We start from the raw sequence: 15,714 nt of genomic DNA, 5'->3' as shown, positions 1-15,714 counted from the left end.
CAAAGCCCTCCCGGAGAAATAAGGACCCACTTTTATTGAGCCCTTAACTGTTCCGGGGCACAAAGCTAGGCCCCTGCTCACGTTCATTCTGAAACAACACTTCCAGATCGGCAAACAGCCTTGGGGTCACAGAGCTAAGGGGCCAGATTTAGGGACAAGTAAACCAACCTAAATATAAATGGTTCCCCAAGAACCCCAACTCCCAAACCAGAAATCTCTAGGAACAGTGCCACTGGAAATACTCCTCCCTCCTTTCTCCGTCCTCAACTCCTGGTTTCCTCTCAGGTTGTGCTCTCGGGTGGTGGGATGGAGCCCCACCTCGGTGTGGAGTCCACTTGTCCCTCTCCCTCCCCCTCTGCTCCTCCCCCTGCTCGCCCGCACATGCTCACGCTGGCTCTCTCAAATAAATAAATAAAATCTTAAAAAAGAAAAAACTTTACAGGAAAAAACAAATGTTTTAACCTGGTTCAGCCCAAGGATTTCCGAGCTTCTTTGACCACGACACCTGTTTTTCCCAAGGAACACCAGTGTTGTGGGGCAGTGTGGGGAAGGAGGCTGAGGGAAGAGCAGGGCCCCACACTCAGGAGCAAAGGGCCCGAGCTGTGACCCCAATCGGAGGGCAGGTTACTTCACTTCTCCAGACAGAAGGTCCTACCTCCAACCCGACAGTAAAATGAGAACACGTAGGGCACAGTGTTTGTTGGGGAAGGTCCCTGAAAAGATGCGGCCAGTTGACCCGAGAGCTGGCCCCCGACTGGTCACCCCCTCCCCCATCCTTGGAATGTGGGTTCCCCTTGCCTTCCCCACTCCCAGAGGCTGCTCCCAGGACACCGCCTGGAGATGGGGTTGCGGTGCTGAGAACACCTGTGCGGTCCACGCCACTGAAGCCGGTTAGGGCCCCTTTATCCACTTTGAAGATTTGGTGTTAGGGCTGGTGCGGGGATCCGTTCGTCTTGCTGCTGCCCGGGTGGAGCCTCGAGCCTCCTCTGCCAGGTCCCTTGCTCATTAAAGCCGCCACCTGGGGCACCTGGGGATTTAGCTGGTTGGGCAGCCAGCCCTTGATTTTGGCTCAGGTCATGATCTCAGGGTGGCGGGATCGAGCCCCCAGTCGGGCTCTGCGCTGAGAGGGGAGTTGGCTTGAGATCCTCTCTCCCTCTGTCCCTCCCCCTGCTCATGTGCTCCATCACCCTCTCTCTCCCTAAAATGAAAAATAATAATTTTTTTAAAACCTTGCCACCTAGCAGCCTGAAGTAGCCTCTTTCTTCGGTCTCTCCCTGCCCTCTGCTGAGTAGGGGGCCGGCGTGGGTGAGGCTGGTTTCAGATTCTACCCGCAAACAACATTCTCAGGAAATGTCAGTTCTCAGTGTGGAGCAGGGAAATGGCCCTAAGCAGCAGGGCCCTGACATGGGAAGCTGGCGGTAGGGCATGGAGTCAGGAAAGAAACGGGCCCAGGGAGGAATGATGGTGGGAAAAGAACACGGCGTTGGAGGAAAACGACGGCAACAGGCGCTCTGCAGCTACAGCCGATGTTCATTACTTGTAAGTGGGACTGCTTGCTAAAATACTGACCTGTCGCTCTCCCATCAATACTCGGGGCACTCGCAGGCCATCGGCCCGCATGTGAGGAGTGGCCCGCAACGGAGTCCCCTGCCGGGCGTGATCCCAGCTGGGATGGACCCCGGGGACCTCTGCCTTTTTGTTGCTTCAGCGCTCATGCTGCGACCGAGGGCCCTTCCCACAGTCGATTTACCGCCGCGTACCTCCCATTCTGGTGTCTTGCTGATTTCGCCGTGTGAACCACCCTGGCGCGGTGCTAAGTGCCATCTTGTGTCCCGAGCACAAGCAGGCTGGGATGGGCCTCCCGGAGGGACCACCAGGGGCTGAGAAGCTTCCTTCAGGCATGAGTGATAGTGCCCTTTTGAGCTCAAGGTTAATGTATCAGTGATACTAAATAAGGTGGTTTTCAACAGAGACACACATGAAGCAAGGTTACGTATTGATGGTTTGAGGAAAAGGCTAACGGAACCCTGTATCCCCCCCCAGGAACTACGATTCGCTACTTCAGTGTTGGGGAAACTTCACAGAACGCACCTATCTTGGGACACCTGGGTGGCTCAGTTGGTTAAGCATCTGCCTTCGGCTCAGGTCATGATCCCAAGGGTCCTGGGATTGAGCCCCAGAGCCCCACATCCGGCTCCCTGCTCCACGGGGAGCCTGCTTCTCCCTCTGCCTGCCACTCCCCCTGCTTGTGCTGTCTGACAAATAAATAAAAATCTTTATTAAAAAAAAAACCCCACCTATCTTGAACAATGAGAATTTATTTGGAAACCTTGTAAGTTGAAGGTACAGAGGGAAAGGGAAAAGAAGGGTGGAGAAAATATTTGGGCTTGTTCATAATGAAACCGAGGGGAAGGGTCACTAAGAAAAGTAAAGGCTGTCTAGATAGCAAAGAAAATATAACTGAGTACATTTTTAGTAAAATGGAACTATCATAAAGACTATTTTTAGGGAAATGGGAATGGGTTGTGAAAGCAAAAATTGCCACAATTCCGTCAAGGTTGAGTATCTACTCCAGGATTAAATAAGCATACCCTGATTTTCCTCCATCATTCTTCAGAAAAGCACTGAACCTATCAGTTACTCCAGGCTATTCCTTTGTTTTCCATCAAAGAAATAAAAACAATCAACAAAGTAACTCCATAATTTCTACTTCAAGTAGTTTCTACTTCAGTTTTTCCTGTTTGAACAGATACAGTGAAGAGATTGTTCTAACCTAACTGCACACAGTTATAACACCACAAAATGCGACTGTTTACAGAATAAAATTAACACCAGATGTTTCTCCCTCGGGATTTAATAGGCTGTTACTTCAGATCGTCTAAAAGTAGCCCCAAACTTTTATAAACTTTAAACAGAATCAAAATGAGAGTGTGAGGACAGGTGAGTGCAGGAAAAATTGGGATTAATTCGTAAGACTGGCAGAGGTTATTTCATATGAAGTAATTAAATCTAAAATGGAACAATGAGGGGCCCCTGGGTGGCTCAGGCATTAAGCGTCTGCCTTCAGCTCAGGTCATGATCTCAGGGTCCTGGGCTCGAGCCCCACATCAGGCTCCCTGCTCAGCGGGAAGCCTGCTTCTCCCTCTCCCACTCCCCCTGCTTGTGTTCCCTCTCTCGCTGTGTCTCTCTCTGTCAAATAAATAAATCTTTAAAAAAATAAAATGTAACAATGAAGTTGACGTTATGATCGAAAAGCCTTCCATTGTGGAAAATGTTGAGAACCTGAGTTCAATGTCAAACACCTGGGTGGGGTTCTCGCTCAAGTAGCAAATGTTACATGGCTTGGTAACATCAATCTCTCCCTCTTTAACCTTGCTACTCCACTATGCTGACACACATCAAAATTTATATAATGGAAGAATTTAGCCTCTGTTTTTTCACACACCACAAGGAATACAAGGATCTCAGAAACAGTGTAATGAAACAGAATGCTCTGGTAATACTGGTCTATATACAAACACCAAAAGACAGATTCAACAGCTATTGAACCTGTGTAACAGGGAGAGCTTTCTATTAAGAGAATCCCACATATTCTTTTTTTTTTTAAGATTTTATTTATTTTAGAGAGACAGAGAACGCACGAGCAGGGAGAAGCAGAGGGGGAAGGAGAGGGAGAAAGAATCTAAAGCCGATGCCACAGAGCGTGAAGCCTGATGTGGGGCTCGATCCCAGGACCCTGAAATCATGACCTGAGCCAAAACCAAGAGTCAGATGCTTAACCGACTGCGCCACCCAGGCGACCCCCACAACGTATTTTTAAATAATTATGAAGGGCTCCATCTGTTCTTATAATATCTGTAAGTGTGGATACAAACATTCCCCCCACCCCCTTTTAAGTGAGTAAACAGGAAAATTAAGTGATTTGCTCACAGTTACAAAATAAATTCATGCAGAATCAAGAATGGAGAAAACAGGCACTACTTCAGTCGGTTTTCTGGCACGCCCTTCACTAGCCGTCATACCAGCATTTTACACGTCTGAGTAGAATGTATTTCTCTTCCTGTCACAAAGATAAACTGTTTCTGTGACTGGGTCCACTTGAATAACTGAAAATGAACAACAAGCCAATTTTTATGGTTCATTTTCTCCAACTGATTTCACAATATTAGGATGTGTGAGAAATAATATTTATTGCAACACGTGACGAGAGAGCGGCCACCAGTAATTAGCCTTACAAGTTGTTGGAAGCAAGACAAAGTTTACTGACATTTGGAGGGAAACACAACAACAGAGGAAGAAGTAATTAAACAAGAAGGTGTCTAGACAAAGGCACAGTGTTCCACAATCGCTTCATACCCTGTGCACGGTAAACCCGCTCAGAGAGCAGGGAGGGTAAAGCAAGATAAGGCTTGCATTAGAAGCTACATATTTATACCATTGCTATTATTCTGTCTTACAACAAAAGGTGCTGTAAAATCCCTCTGGAGGAAAGAAGGGCAACACAAAGCCTGTACAACAAAGGAAAGCAAAAGTAGCAACAAGGACCCAACCATCCCTTTGACGTCTCCTCTCGCAGGAATACACATGGTGCACAGTGTTTCAAACTCAGCAAAAGAAGGTTTCGACTGGAATTATGGACTTTCGGGTTAAAGACGTATTTTGCAGGAAGAGTCCACCCAAAGTTTGAGAGCTAGTGCAAAGAGACACTTGCGGTTGGTAACTAAGTGGAGAGAACGCCTAATTTTTCACTAGGTCATAATAATTCCCTTTGGGAAGAAGTGCTTTATCTTGAAACTAATTATTCCAGTTTTTGCTATATGGTTCATGCTCTTACACTGCAGCTGTCTCACTCGCTTGATGCTGAACTTTGTAGCGTCAGAGAAGAGCAGCCCGCCCAGAGAGCCCCATTAGACAGACCGTTGGAGCTGTTTTTACACGAAGCTGCTGAGCTGTCGCACAGCCTTTTCACATTGACCACGTAAAACTGAGCGCACCTGATCACGCATTACCCCTTCTCAAAGTCATGTTAGAGAAACTGTTTTTAAAAGAGGCTTTCAAACTAGTCCTTCAGGCATTTAAAAAATCTTCATATAAAAGTCCATTTCTTTAATACATAAGAACAAACATTTTTCCTTTTAAAAAATCTCATTTTTAAGCCAAAATAAATTACAACTTGCTGAAATACCCTTGTTAATGGCTCAGTGCTTATTTCAGATGCATGGAGCTATGTTTTTTTTTTTTTGCACATCTTCAGAAATTAAAGAAACTAAACTAAAACTAAAAGATACTAAAGCTAAACTTTAGTATTAAAGAAACTAAAACTAAAGATACTAAAAACAAAACTCTAAAATGACATGAAGATACAACCCTGGCTCAGGGAACAGATCAAGCTTTAAGTCTTCAGGAATAAAAAACTGATACTCATCATCCCATCTATATAGTTTTGTATATGTACATATTAACAATCTATTCAATGATTTTAAAAAAGGACAGAAACTTCATAAAACTATTTCAAAACTCAGAGCATAAAAGTGTAAAGAAACAAAACACTTAATGTACAATCTATCCCATTTTGGCAATGTGTAAATTACGTTGAGAGAAAAACTTATCTACAAATATAACAAAACAAAAGGAAATGTGATCTAAGAAGTGCTTTCAGGTCCACAGCTCTTCAGTTCTTCCGAATTTGTAGATCAGAGTGCTAAAAGATATGAAAATAAATCATGAGGAAACAATGCATGGGAATGAGCAACAAAGAATTCATTTTCTAAATATGCTTTGACAGGTACCTCCCTGGTTCCTTTGTATCAATTTCTAAACAAAAAGTCCGCAGTGGTGCTGGTCTGAATGTGCTTGTTTTGTACAGCAATTTGTTGACCTTGATGGCTAAACTTGATTAAACATGCTTTCTTAAAGCCTGGAAAGTTATTAGATAGGAAACTTGTAAGGAATAGGGGAATTTCTCATAGTGGCAGCATTAGGGCTCCTTTTAACTCTGGGTTTCTACAGCAACTGAAGAATCTTAAAAACAGACCATGCTGCAATTCTTCGTACATTTTCCACATAATTACTGTACCAGGAGGCCTGGCAAGGCCGCAGGCTCCTAGCAAAGTGCTAGGAATGTAGGAGTCAAAACAAGGCCAATGGTGCTCACGAATAGAGCTGAGAGCCTGAGGGAGACAAATTCCAAGAGCTAAAAAAAAATGCTGTCAAGGCGATGCACCTGGTGCCGAGGGAGTGAAACAGAAGGATCCGCCGAGTTTAGAGAAGTCAAGAAGGTCTTCCGGAGAAAATGGCTGAACTGAGATCTAAAAGAAGAGTGGGAATGATCTCAGCGAAGTACGGCGGGGGGGAAAGTGGGAGAGGAGCAGAGAGGTGGGGCACGCAAGGACCAGAAACTGAGCTGCGGGCATGTTCGATGTGCTGGATTTGAAATGTCAGCCACTCAAGATAAATAGGACACTGGACACACGGTTCAGACGTGGAGATAGACATCTGTGACTCATCGGCATATATGCAGTAATCGAAGTCCTGAGCATAAAGGAGCTCAGTTAGAAGGAAAACAGGCCCGGATTGGAGCCTTAAGAAACTGCAGAAGTGGAGGGCCAGTGGGTGGGAGGGCCAGCTGCAAAGGAAGCAGAGGCAGAGTGGCTGCACTCCGGTACTGAGAGGAGGCGCCCAGCTGGCTGCTTAACTTGCCAGGCTCTGAGCAGAGCGCACAGCTGATGTAGCAGCCAGTCCCCATGAGCGCAGGCCTTTCTCCATGCAAGGTTTCTCTTCGTCCAACTGTCAATTACGTGGTCTCATCCACCCCCACCAAGGGCTGAATCTGAATCTCAATTTGATCTCTGAACAGTGCCTGGGGCTCCTGGGTGACTCAGTCAGGTAAGCATCTGCCTTCGGCCCGGGTCATGATCCCAGGGTCCTGGGATCAAGCCCCGCACTGGGCTCCCTGCTCGGCAGGAAATCTGCTTCTCCCTCTCCCTCTGCTGCTCCCCCTGCTTGTGCTCTCTCTCTGTGTCAAATAAATAAAGAAATAAAAATCTTTTTAAAAAATAAACAGTGCCTAAGATGTCTTCAGGAAAACTTAACTGTATCCCCCAGAAGGTTGTTGGTCACATGCCAAGAAACACGATCACAAGACAGCAGAAACTGTCAAACATCTTTCAAAGCCACAAGTGTCCAGGCCACTGCGCAGTAAGAGGGCAGAGCACAGCGGTCTCCCTGAACTGAGGGAATGGAGCTGAGAGTTCAGAGAGGCCAAAGGGGCTGGAATTTGGGAGGGAGAGTACAGACAGCTAGAGAGGGAGCACAGGAGATGCGCAGGAGGCTCCCCTTGAGTCTTCTGCAGAGTACTGATCAGCAGATGAATGCGAAGAAACTACCCAAGGAAAGGGAAGGAGCCGCTCCCAGAGCTGTCACAGGGCCGGGAAGACTTCACAGTCTCCTAAGCGGAGTGGGACGCCTCAGAATACACGGCACATGAAGGGCACCGCCTTGGTAAGGGGGCGCATCAGTCCTAGCCTCGAGCTGCTCTAGTCCTGCCCTCCAAGGCTTACAAGCAAGACTCAAAAGGATCGAACTGTTTCCAAGCGACCCAAGTGCACTCAGAACAAAGCTCAAAAATGTTTAAAGGAATGCCAAAAAATCCAGCCCCCCACCAGCTGCATGCAAAGAAGCAAATGGGAGGAAAAAGACCCAAAATGAAGACAAAGTAGAAATAACAGGAACGGACTCAGAACTGACACAATTCAAGGGACCCTGAAATGGTTATAAACATACATCATATGTTCAAGAAGGTGGAGGAGACCGTGAGCATGCTAAGAAATATGGAAAATCAAGCAAATGGAGATGAAATGCACATGTCTGAACTGACAGGTACACTGGATGGGAATGATTGTGGACACCGCAGAAGAGACTAGTGACCTTAAAGATGTAACAGTAGCAAGTATCCCAAATGAAACACAGACCGAAAACAAACACAAAAACAGAACAAAGCACTCGTGGGTGTGGGATGACTCAAGCAGCCCGGTATACATGTAACTGGACTCCAAGGACAGTGGGATGGACAGAAAAAAAATCTTTGAAGAAGTAATGGCAAAAAGATTCCAAATCTGATGAAAACTAAACATACAGATCCAAGAAACTCAATGAACCCCCAAAAGAATAAATATGCAGAAAATTACATCACAGCACATCATAATCAGATTGATCAATATATGTGCTGCCAAAGGGAACACCATAATCAGATTGCTTAAAAACAGTGACGAAAACAAAGTTCTTCAAGGCTTATATTCTAATGATTTTGTGAGGTTGGGGGGGTATAAATTTATAAATGGATGCCTAAAATACTTATCTTTACATTAAAAGACATTCATTCTGAAAAGCATAGGATATGAGCTTAAAATTTTATTAGTAGGCTCCAATGTAGGGCTCAAACTCATGACCCTGAGATCAAGACTGGAGCTGAGATCAAGAGCCAAATGCTTAACTGACTGAGCCACGCAGGCACCCCACGAGCTTCATTTTAGGGTTTTTTGGGTTTTTTTTCAGAAGACTACCCCTAAAAAATACTTCTAATATTGTTTTATTTTTATTTTTACTTTTAGTTTTCTTAAAAACTTAACAAAAAAATCCAATTTCCTAACCAGGTTTTGTATACGGCATGAATATGTATTAATTCTGATTTCTTTCTGTTTTTCTTTTTTTAATAAAGGTACCTGATACGGTTTTTTAACAGGCTATGGAAGTAGTCTGAGTTCAAGTCCCAACTCTGCAATTACTTGTCATTAAGTAGGCTCTGAGCCTTATTTCCTCATCTATAAAACGGGACCACCACCTGGTTGGTAAGTAGTAAGTATTTAAGACAATTCATGGGAATTGAAAAGGTGACATATATAAATCATCCAGCTGAGCTCTTAGCTCATAGCAGGACCCCAGTTAAATAGTTTATGTATGCCCTTATACAATAGTGGAATTTTCACCTTTTCAAAGAAGTTCTATACACTGTAACTAATTCAAGGGATTTATACATTCTGTATGCTGCTCTTATAATGACGTGACATTTCTGTAAATGTTTCAGGTGTGGTTAAGAAATTAGGCAACTGGCAGCAGCTCTTTCTGCCCACGGGTCCTGTCCCCGTGCTTTAATAAAACCACCATTTTGCACCAAAAAAAAAAAAAAAATTAGGCAACTTACCTAAAAAATATAAGTGCATTTTGAAAAAACACAGCCAGTCCTGGATAAACATCGGTATCTGCACAAAGTGAAATGGATCAGAAGATTACACAAGGCAAATGGCAGTGACAAAGTATCTGTGCCACTCATAATGACATGCTCTAGATGTTATAAAATACGGCTATTATTCATTAACGCTAAGAAATCTATAATGAAATTGAAGGAAGAAAATGTCAATCTCGTTCTCCCAAAACAAAGGACTGTTCTCACTCTGGGTAAAAGACGGTGAACTTCATAGGTTTTTTTGTCTACAGTAATCGCTATGCTTGTAGCTGAGCCAGAACTGCTGAGGAAGCAGCAGCTCCTCCCTTTACTTTCCATGGTCAATACAGCGCTCTCCCCTTTATCTGCGGTTTCGCCTCCCGAGGTTTCACTTATGCATGGTCAACCACCATGCAGAAGCAGACGATCGTCCTTCTGATTTCTCATCATCAGGTCAACAGTAACCTAAGGCTACGTCACATGCCTATGTCACTCACCTCCCTCCATCTCATCACCCAGACGTGTTACCATCTCACATCATCACCGGAACAAGAAGGGTGAGTACAGTACAAGATATTTTGAACTTATTATAGTATACTATTATAATCGTTCCATTTTATTATTAGTCATGTGGTTAATCTCTTCTTGTGCCTAATTTACAACTTAAACTTTATCATGGGTCCTTATGTATGGGGAAATCATAGTATAGTTAGGAATCAGTACCATCCACGGTTTCACACGTCCATGGGGGTCTTGGTACATAACCCTCGCGGATAAGATGGGGGGGGAAACTACTGTATAGAAATATGAAATGTTAGAAAGGTACACATTAAATTCTTGATGATTTAATAGTCTGTACACTTATTTTCTTTCATGAATTCAGGAGTTTTATTGTGCAAATCTTACAGATACAGAAAGGATCACTTTAATTCTTCATCATGTTCTTTCACTGAATCTCCCCTGAAAGAAACAGTTACTATCTTCAAAGGAAGAGAAAAAAAACTGGAAACTATTTAAATTTTTGTGGATTTTTAACTTTTATAAAACTATAAACTGTCAATTAAAAATACTAGACCTGATGAAAAAAACCTTCAATTTTTAGCTTTCGATACCATAGTGAACAATACAACAGCATGGTCAAGAGCTCCAAGTCTGAGACAGATCCCCGGATGTGAATCCTAACTCTACCAAGTGACTAAATGTATGACCATGGGCAAATTATTTAACCTTATTATGCCCTTAGTTTCCTCACCTGTAAAATGGGCACTATAACAGCACCTCCCCACAGACAGAGAGTGAGGAATGTATGACCACATATAGTGCTTAGAACAGTACTTGGCCCATAAAGTGCTATATAAATGTTAGCTGCTATTATGATTAGTAATAGGTCAAGAAAATCTGTACAGCAAAAGATCTGAAATATGTGTTAGAAATGCTCTCTGAAGTAAAAGCATATTCAGTTTATAAACAGAAAAGTATATATAATGAGTATTGCTGTAGGAATACAAAGATGAAATCCATAATTGAGAAATTTCTCAATATGTACTAGTTCTTTAAAAATTAAAATACAACCAATGAGTGCACAACATTTACAAACGTTAATACTTCCCTACGCACCTTCCAGAAACGATAATTTATACCCATTTTCATAATAGAAACCAGAAAGTTTCACCTGTTGCTTGAAGTAACTAAGCAGACTTTCCAAGGAAATCAGTAATAGCACTTAAGAGTCAGGGATAGAGTGAGATTAAGACACACTTCCCTATATGATTCCATTTATATGAAATAGGCAAATCTACAAAGACAGAAAGTAGCTTAATGGTTGCCTAGGACTGATGGAGAAAGGTAATGGGAAGTGACTGCTAATGGGTAAGGGGTTTCTTTTTGGGGTGATAAAATGTTCTAAAAGTAGATTGTGTGAGGCGCCTCAGTGGCTCAGTTGGTTAAGCTTGGCTCAGATCATGATCTCAAGGTCCTGGGATCAAGCCCCATATAGGGCTCCATGCTCAGCGGGGAGCCTGCTTGTCCCTCTGCCCCTCCCCCCACTCGTACTCTCTCTCTCTTAAATAAATAAAATCTTTAAAAAATAAAATTGGATTGTGTGATGGTAGCATAACTCTAAATATACTAAAATATACTAAAAGCACTGAAATATACACTTTAAATGGAAATTACATCTCAGTAAAGCTGTTTTTAAAAAAGCACTTTCAGGGACACCTGGGTGGCTCAGTCAGTTAAGCGTCTGCCTTCGGCTCAGGTTATGATCCTGGAGTCCCAGGATTGAGTCCCGCACTGGGCTCCCTGCTCAGCGGGGAGCTTGCTTCTCCCTCTCCCTCTGCCTGCCCCTCCCCCTGCTTGTGCTCTCTCTGTCTGTCAAATAAATAAATAAAATCTTTAAAAAAAGAAAAGCACTTTCCTTCACATGAGCTTCATACTAGAACTGTGTACTCCGTTAGTATTTTTAATAACTAAAATAACACTTTATTTTTAAGTAATCTTTACACCCAATTGGGGTCTCAAACTCACAACCCTGAGGTCAACAGTTGCACACCCTCCCGACTGAGCCAGCCAAGCACCCCTAAAATAACACATTTTAGATATACTTGATGAGCAGTATTATTTAAACAGTAGCCAACCACTTGTACTAACTTATTTTGTGCCAAGTGAAAAACAAAGTTTCCGGAGATTGAACTAGGAACTGAAGGGGTCCTATAACAGTATTAAAAGGTCAGCTGTGGGTAAGAACAAGGAGACGTGACAGTTAAGCAGAATGACAAAGAGATTCTGGGGGTAGAGGGGTCAGAAGATGAGTAAGTGGTGTTACGTGTTATCTGAAACAGACTCCTGTCTTCAGAGTGAAGAGAGAGAAAGGGCTTCTTCTGGGACTGGGTCCTGCGTCTCCACCCACCCTGGAGGAAAGCTATGGTGCTTGGAGCAGCTGCTCAGAACGGTGCACTGAGCGCTCACGCCACTGAGTGGAGTAAGCATCAAGTTTCTGCACGAAGGCTACACACACATATTCAGTCTTACCCTTAAAAACCTCCCCTGCACCTATGCCTGAAAAATTCCAGGCTGGGTTGGAGAGAGGAGGTATCAGTGGAAAGATATCAGGGTTCACACCCGTGAGCAGAAATCCTTGAGGCAAGGTATGTTTTGGAATTCAAAAATTTGCACATTTAAGAATGGTTAACACAGGGCATAAATATTACAGAGCACCGCAGCTCTGTTTGGACCAGCATCCACAATCAAATACAACCACATTCCAGCAAGAAAATACGTGAATACTTATTCAATGGAATAAAGACCATAAGGAGCCCCCTGTCAACTTAGGTCAGGTTTTGCTGCCAAGCTGATTATGAAAAACCTGACTTTCAGCACTTTGTGGATTTTGGAATTACGTACAAGGTACTGCAGATCTGTACAGGCTTCCCACTTTACCACTTACAGCCCTCAGTAAACGGACCTCTGGTACAGAGCCTGGCTGTCCAGGGTAAGGAAGGGAATCAGACACTCTAGAGATGGCCAGTTACCTGGTCTTGTCAGTGGCTTAGATTCCACAACCAGGCTATCCCACTGCAATCAAGGACCCCACTGAGAAGTTTTTTTTTTTAGATTATTTATTTATTTATTTGACAGAGAGAGACACAGTGAGAGCAGGAACACAAGCAGGGGGAGTGGGAGAGGGAGAAGCAGGCTTCCCGCGGAGCAGGGAGCCCGATATGGGGCTTGATCCCAGGACCCTGGGATCATGACCTGAGCTGAAGGCAGACGCATAACCGACTGAGCCACTCAGGCGCCCCCCTACTGAGAAGTTTTATTAAACAACTTATGTATCTTCAAGCTAAGTGAATAGTTAAGACTAAATTTTACTCCAGGTGGAGTTGACAGACTAAGCTAAATGTAAAAGACGTATCTGAGTCTCTATGAAAAAAAACAGGAATAAATACTTACTTTGGGTAACATATGCACCAAAAAGAATCCACATGGAAGCAATAAGTGACCCAAACATCAACATGAAACCAATGAAGAGCCAAACTCGAGCACCTGCATGAAGAATAGGCTTTACGATTTCGCTCATTTCTGCAGCTGTCTGAAGAATGCATTAACACTGGAAACACTACTAACCTAATACATGGTATGCATATCAAAGACAGTCACATATTTGCATACACCTGCTATAACAATGAACTGAATGAAGATTTAAAAGATGAACAATTAAAGGGGTTAAGCCATACTTGGGAAGAGAAAAAAGGAGAATCACCTTTCTGTGGGCTAGAGAAACTAATACCCTGGCAAACTAAGCTAGGGGAGCTTCTAAGTAATTCCATGACTAAATTGAGTAACTGATTAATTAAATCCTAAAGTCATCATTAGCTTTGCAGGAGGAGTAACCTGGAATCCAAGAGCCACTGATTTTAAATAATAACATTTTACTTATAGACTATGAGCAGTAAAACATGACTAAAGTAGTACTTCTGGCAGTAACTTTAACTTCATTAAGGATTTAAATAACACCAAAACTTTTTTTCAAAGTTACTAAAAAAAATTTTATGTAATCCTAACTAGTCCTATATAGAGACTTTTTTCTCCTGCTGACAAATCCCTGTCTGCCAGTGCACTTAAAACTCAAAAGTGCCTTTACCTGTTCTTCCCAAACAGCCGCTTTCATAGCTGTCCCCCCTCACCTGAGCGTTGGACACAGCATTTATCCTGGAACAACACAAGATCATCTCATAAGCTCGCGTGCTGCTAAACCAGTCGCAGATATTTACATAACATTTAAAGAGAAACATTTCTGAATTAAAGTCAGTCTGAAAAACAAACTGAGGGTTCTAGAGAGGAGGGGGGTGGGGGGATGGGTTAGCCTGGTGATGGGTATTAAAGAGGGCACGTTCTGCATGGAGCACTGGGTGTTATACGCAAATAATGAATCATGGATCACTACATCAAAAACTAATGATGTAATGTATGGTGATTAACATAACACAATAAAAAAAAAGATTAAAAAAAAAGTCAGTCTGAATAACTGAACATATCTTTTAACTTAACGGATATCCTAGTGGATAGAAATGTTACTCTCTACCTAAACTACACCCAGAAAACATACTTAATTTTAAGAAATTACTATCACTTGTCTCCAGAGATTATGGAAGAGGGGCCAATTTTCTGATTTCTTTGCCTATTTTACATTTATACACAAATGACTCAGGGTGAGTCATCATATTTTAAGGTTCTCGTTATAATCAAGAGTTAAGTTCCTCTCTGTGTTAAAAGTCAAGTGATTTTCTCTGATCCATTTCTCAAAGTCACACATTTGATCTCTATATAATAAACAGGCTCACTTTACTCAGCCTCTCTTGCCATTTTTGTTAGAGCAAGATGCGTTTACAGTAGAAATGTAGCCTCTTCTCAGCATCCTTAATGGATGTAAGTAGTTCCATCTTCTACAATTTAACGTTTTTTGAAATATCTTATTTGTTTTTAGAGAGAGAGAGAGAGAATGCACGAGCAGGGTGTGGAGGGGCGGGGGGAAGGAGAGAACCTTAAGCAGGCTCCGCATTCACCATGGAGCCCAACGGGGGCTCAATTTCACAACCCTGAGATCATGACCCGAGCCAAAATCAAGAGTCAGACACTTAACAGACTAAGCCACCCAGGCACCCGCACAATTTAACTTTTATAACTCTTAACAGTATAAGGAGATTACATAATCTTAATATTTTAACATAGTCCTTAAAATTAATAAAAGATATCCACAGAAAGTTTCCAAACTCTTTTACGAAATGAAATTTAACAGATAAACCCATAAATGATTTAATAAAAAAGAAGAGTCATAGACCAATCTCATCAGAGGCCAATCCTGCCCTCCCCCAGCTACTAGCAAACACATTAAAAAAAAAAATTATACTCCATGCTAAAAGTTCTATGTGTTACAATACTCAGGGAATGATTCACTACTAAAAAGGAATCTAGAAATGTAACATATTTCGTTAAATCTAAGATACCACTGATTTTTTAAGATGCATGAATATTTTTTTTTTACCAAGAAAGAAAAAAATATCAATTGGGGGGCACCTGGTGGTTCAGTCAGTTGAGCATCCAACTCTGTCTCAAGCAGACTCCCGGCTGAGCACAGAGCCCAACACAGGGCCTGATCTCACGACTCTGAGATCATGACCTGAGCCGAAATCAAGAGTTGGATGCTTAACTGACTGAGCCACCCAAGCGTCCCTCTCTCAAATAAATCTTTAAAAAAAAAAAAAAAAGTTATCTCTCTCCCTCTCCTTCCTTAAAAAAAAAAATTATATATATATAAAATCAATTGCAATTATAAGGTAATACTGGCTATAAGAAGCACCCACATTGGGGCGCCTGGGTGGCTCAGTTGGTTGAGCATCTGCCTTCAGCTCAGGTCATGATCCCAGGGTCCTGGGATCGAGCCCTGCGTCGGGCTCCCTGCTCAGTGGGGAGCCTGCTTCTCCCTTTCCCTCTCC

The 15,714-nt window shown here is 42.8% G+C and overlaps 1 protein-coding gene across 3 annotated transcripts in view; it reads right to left on the bottom strand.

The window, feature by feature from the left end:
- Positions 1-4,173: 4,173 nt before the first annotated feature.
- The window catches only part of TMEM50B (transmembrane protein 50B), a 33,229-nt gene continuing 21,688 nt past the window's right edge, over positions 4,174-15,714 (bottom strand). For all 3 annotated transcript variants that reach the window (XM_078078002.1, XM_036087471.2, XM_078078036.1), the window contains exons 4-7: positions 13,863-13,930; positions 13,172-13,264; positions 9,200-9,257; positions 4,174-5,701 (exon numbers count right to left, since the gene is read on the bottom strand). In XM_078078002.1, the coding sequence (XP_077934128.1) occupies positions 5,656-5,701; positions 9,200-9,257; positions 13,172-13,264; positions 13,863-13,930 (265 nt within the window). In that variant the 3' untranslated portion in view covers positions 4,174-5,655. The remainder of the gene's footprint in view (positions 5,702-9,199; positions 9,258-13,171; positions 13,265-13,862; positions 13,931-15,714) is intronic.

Source organism: Halichoerus grypus, chromosome 1 (genome assembly GCF_964656455.1).
Source record: "Halichoerus grypus chromosome 1, mHalGry1.hap1.1, whole genome shotgun sequence".
NCBI classification, from domain to species: Eukaryota; Metazoa; Chordata; class Mammalia; order Carnivora; family Phocidae; genus Halichoerus; species Halichoerus grypus.
Note: the sequence above shows the minus strand (reverse complement) of the source record. Positions and strands in the feature narration are given on the sequence as shown.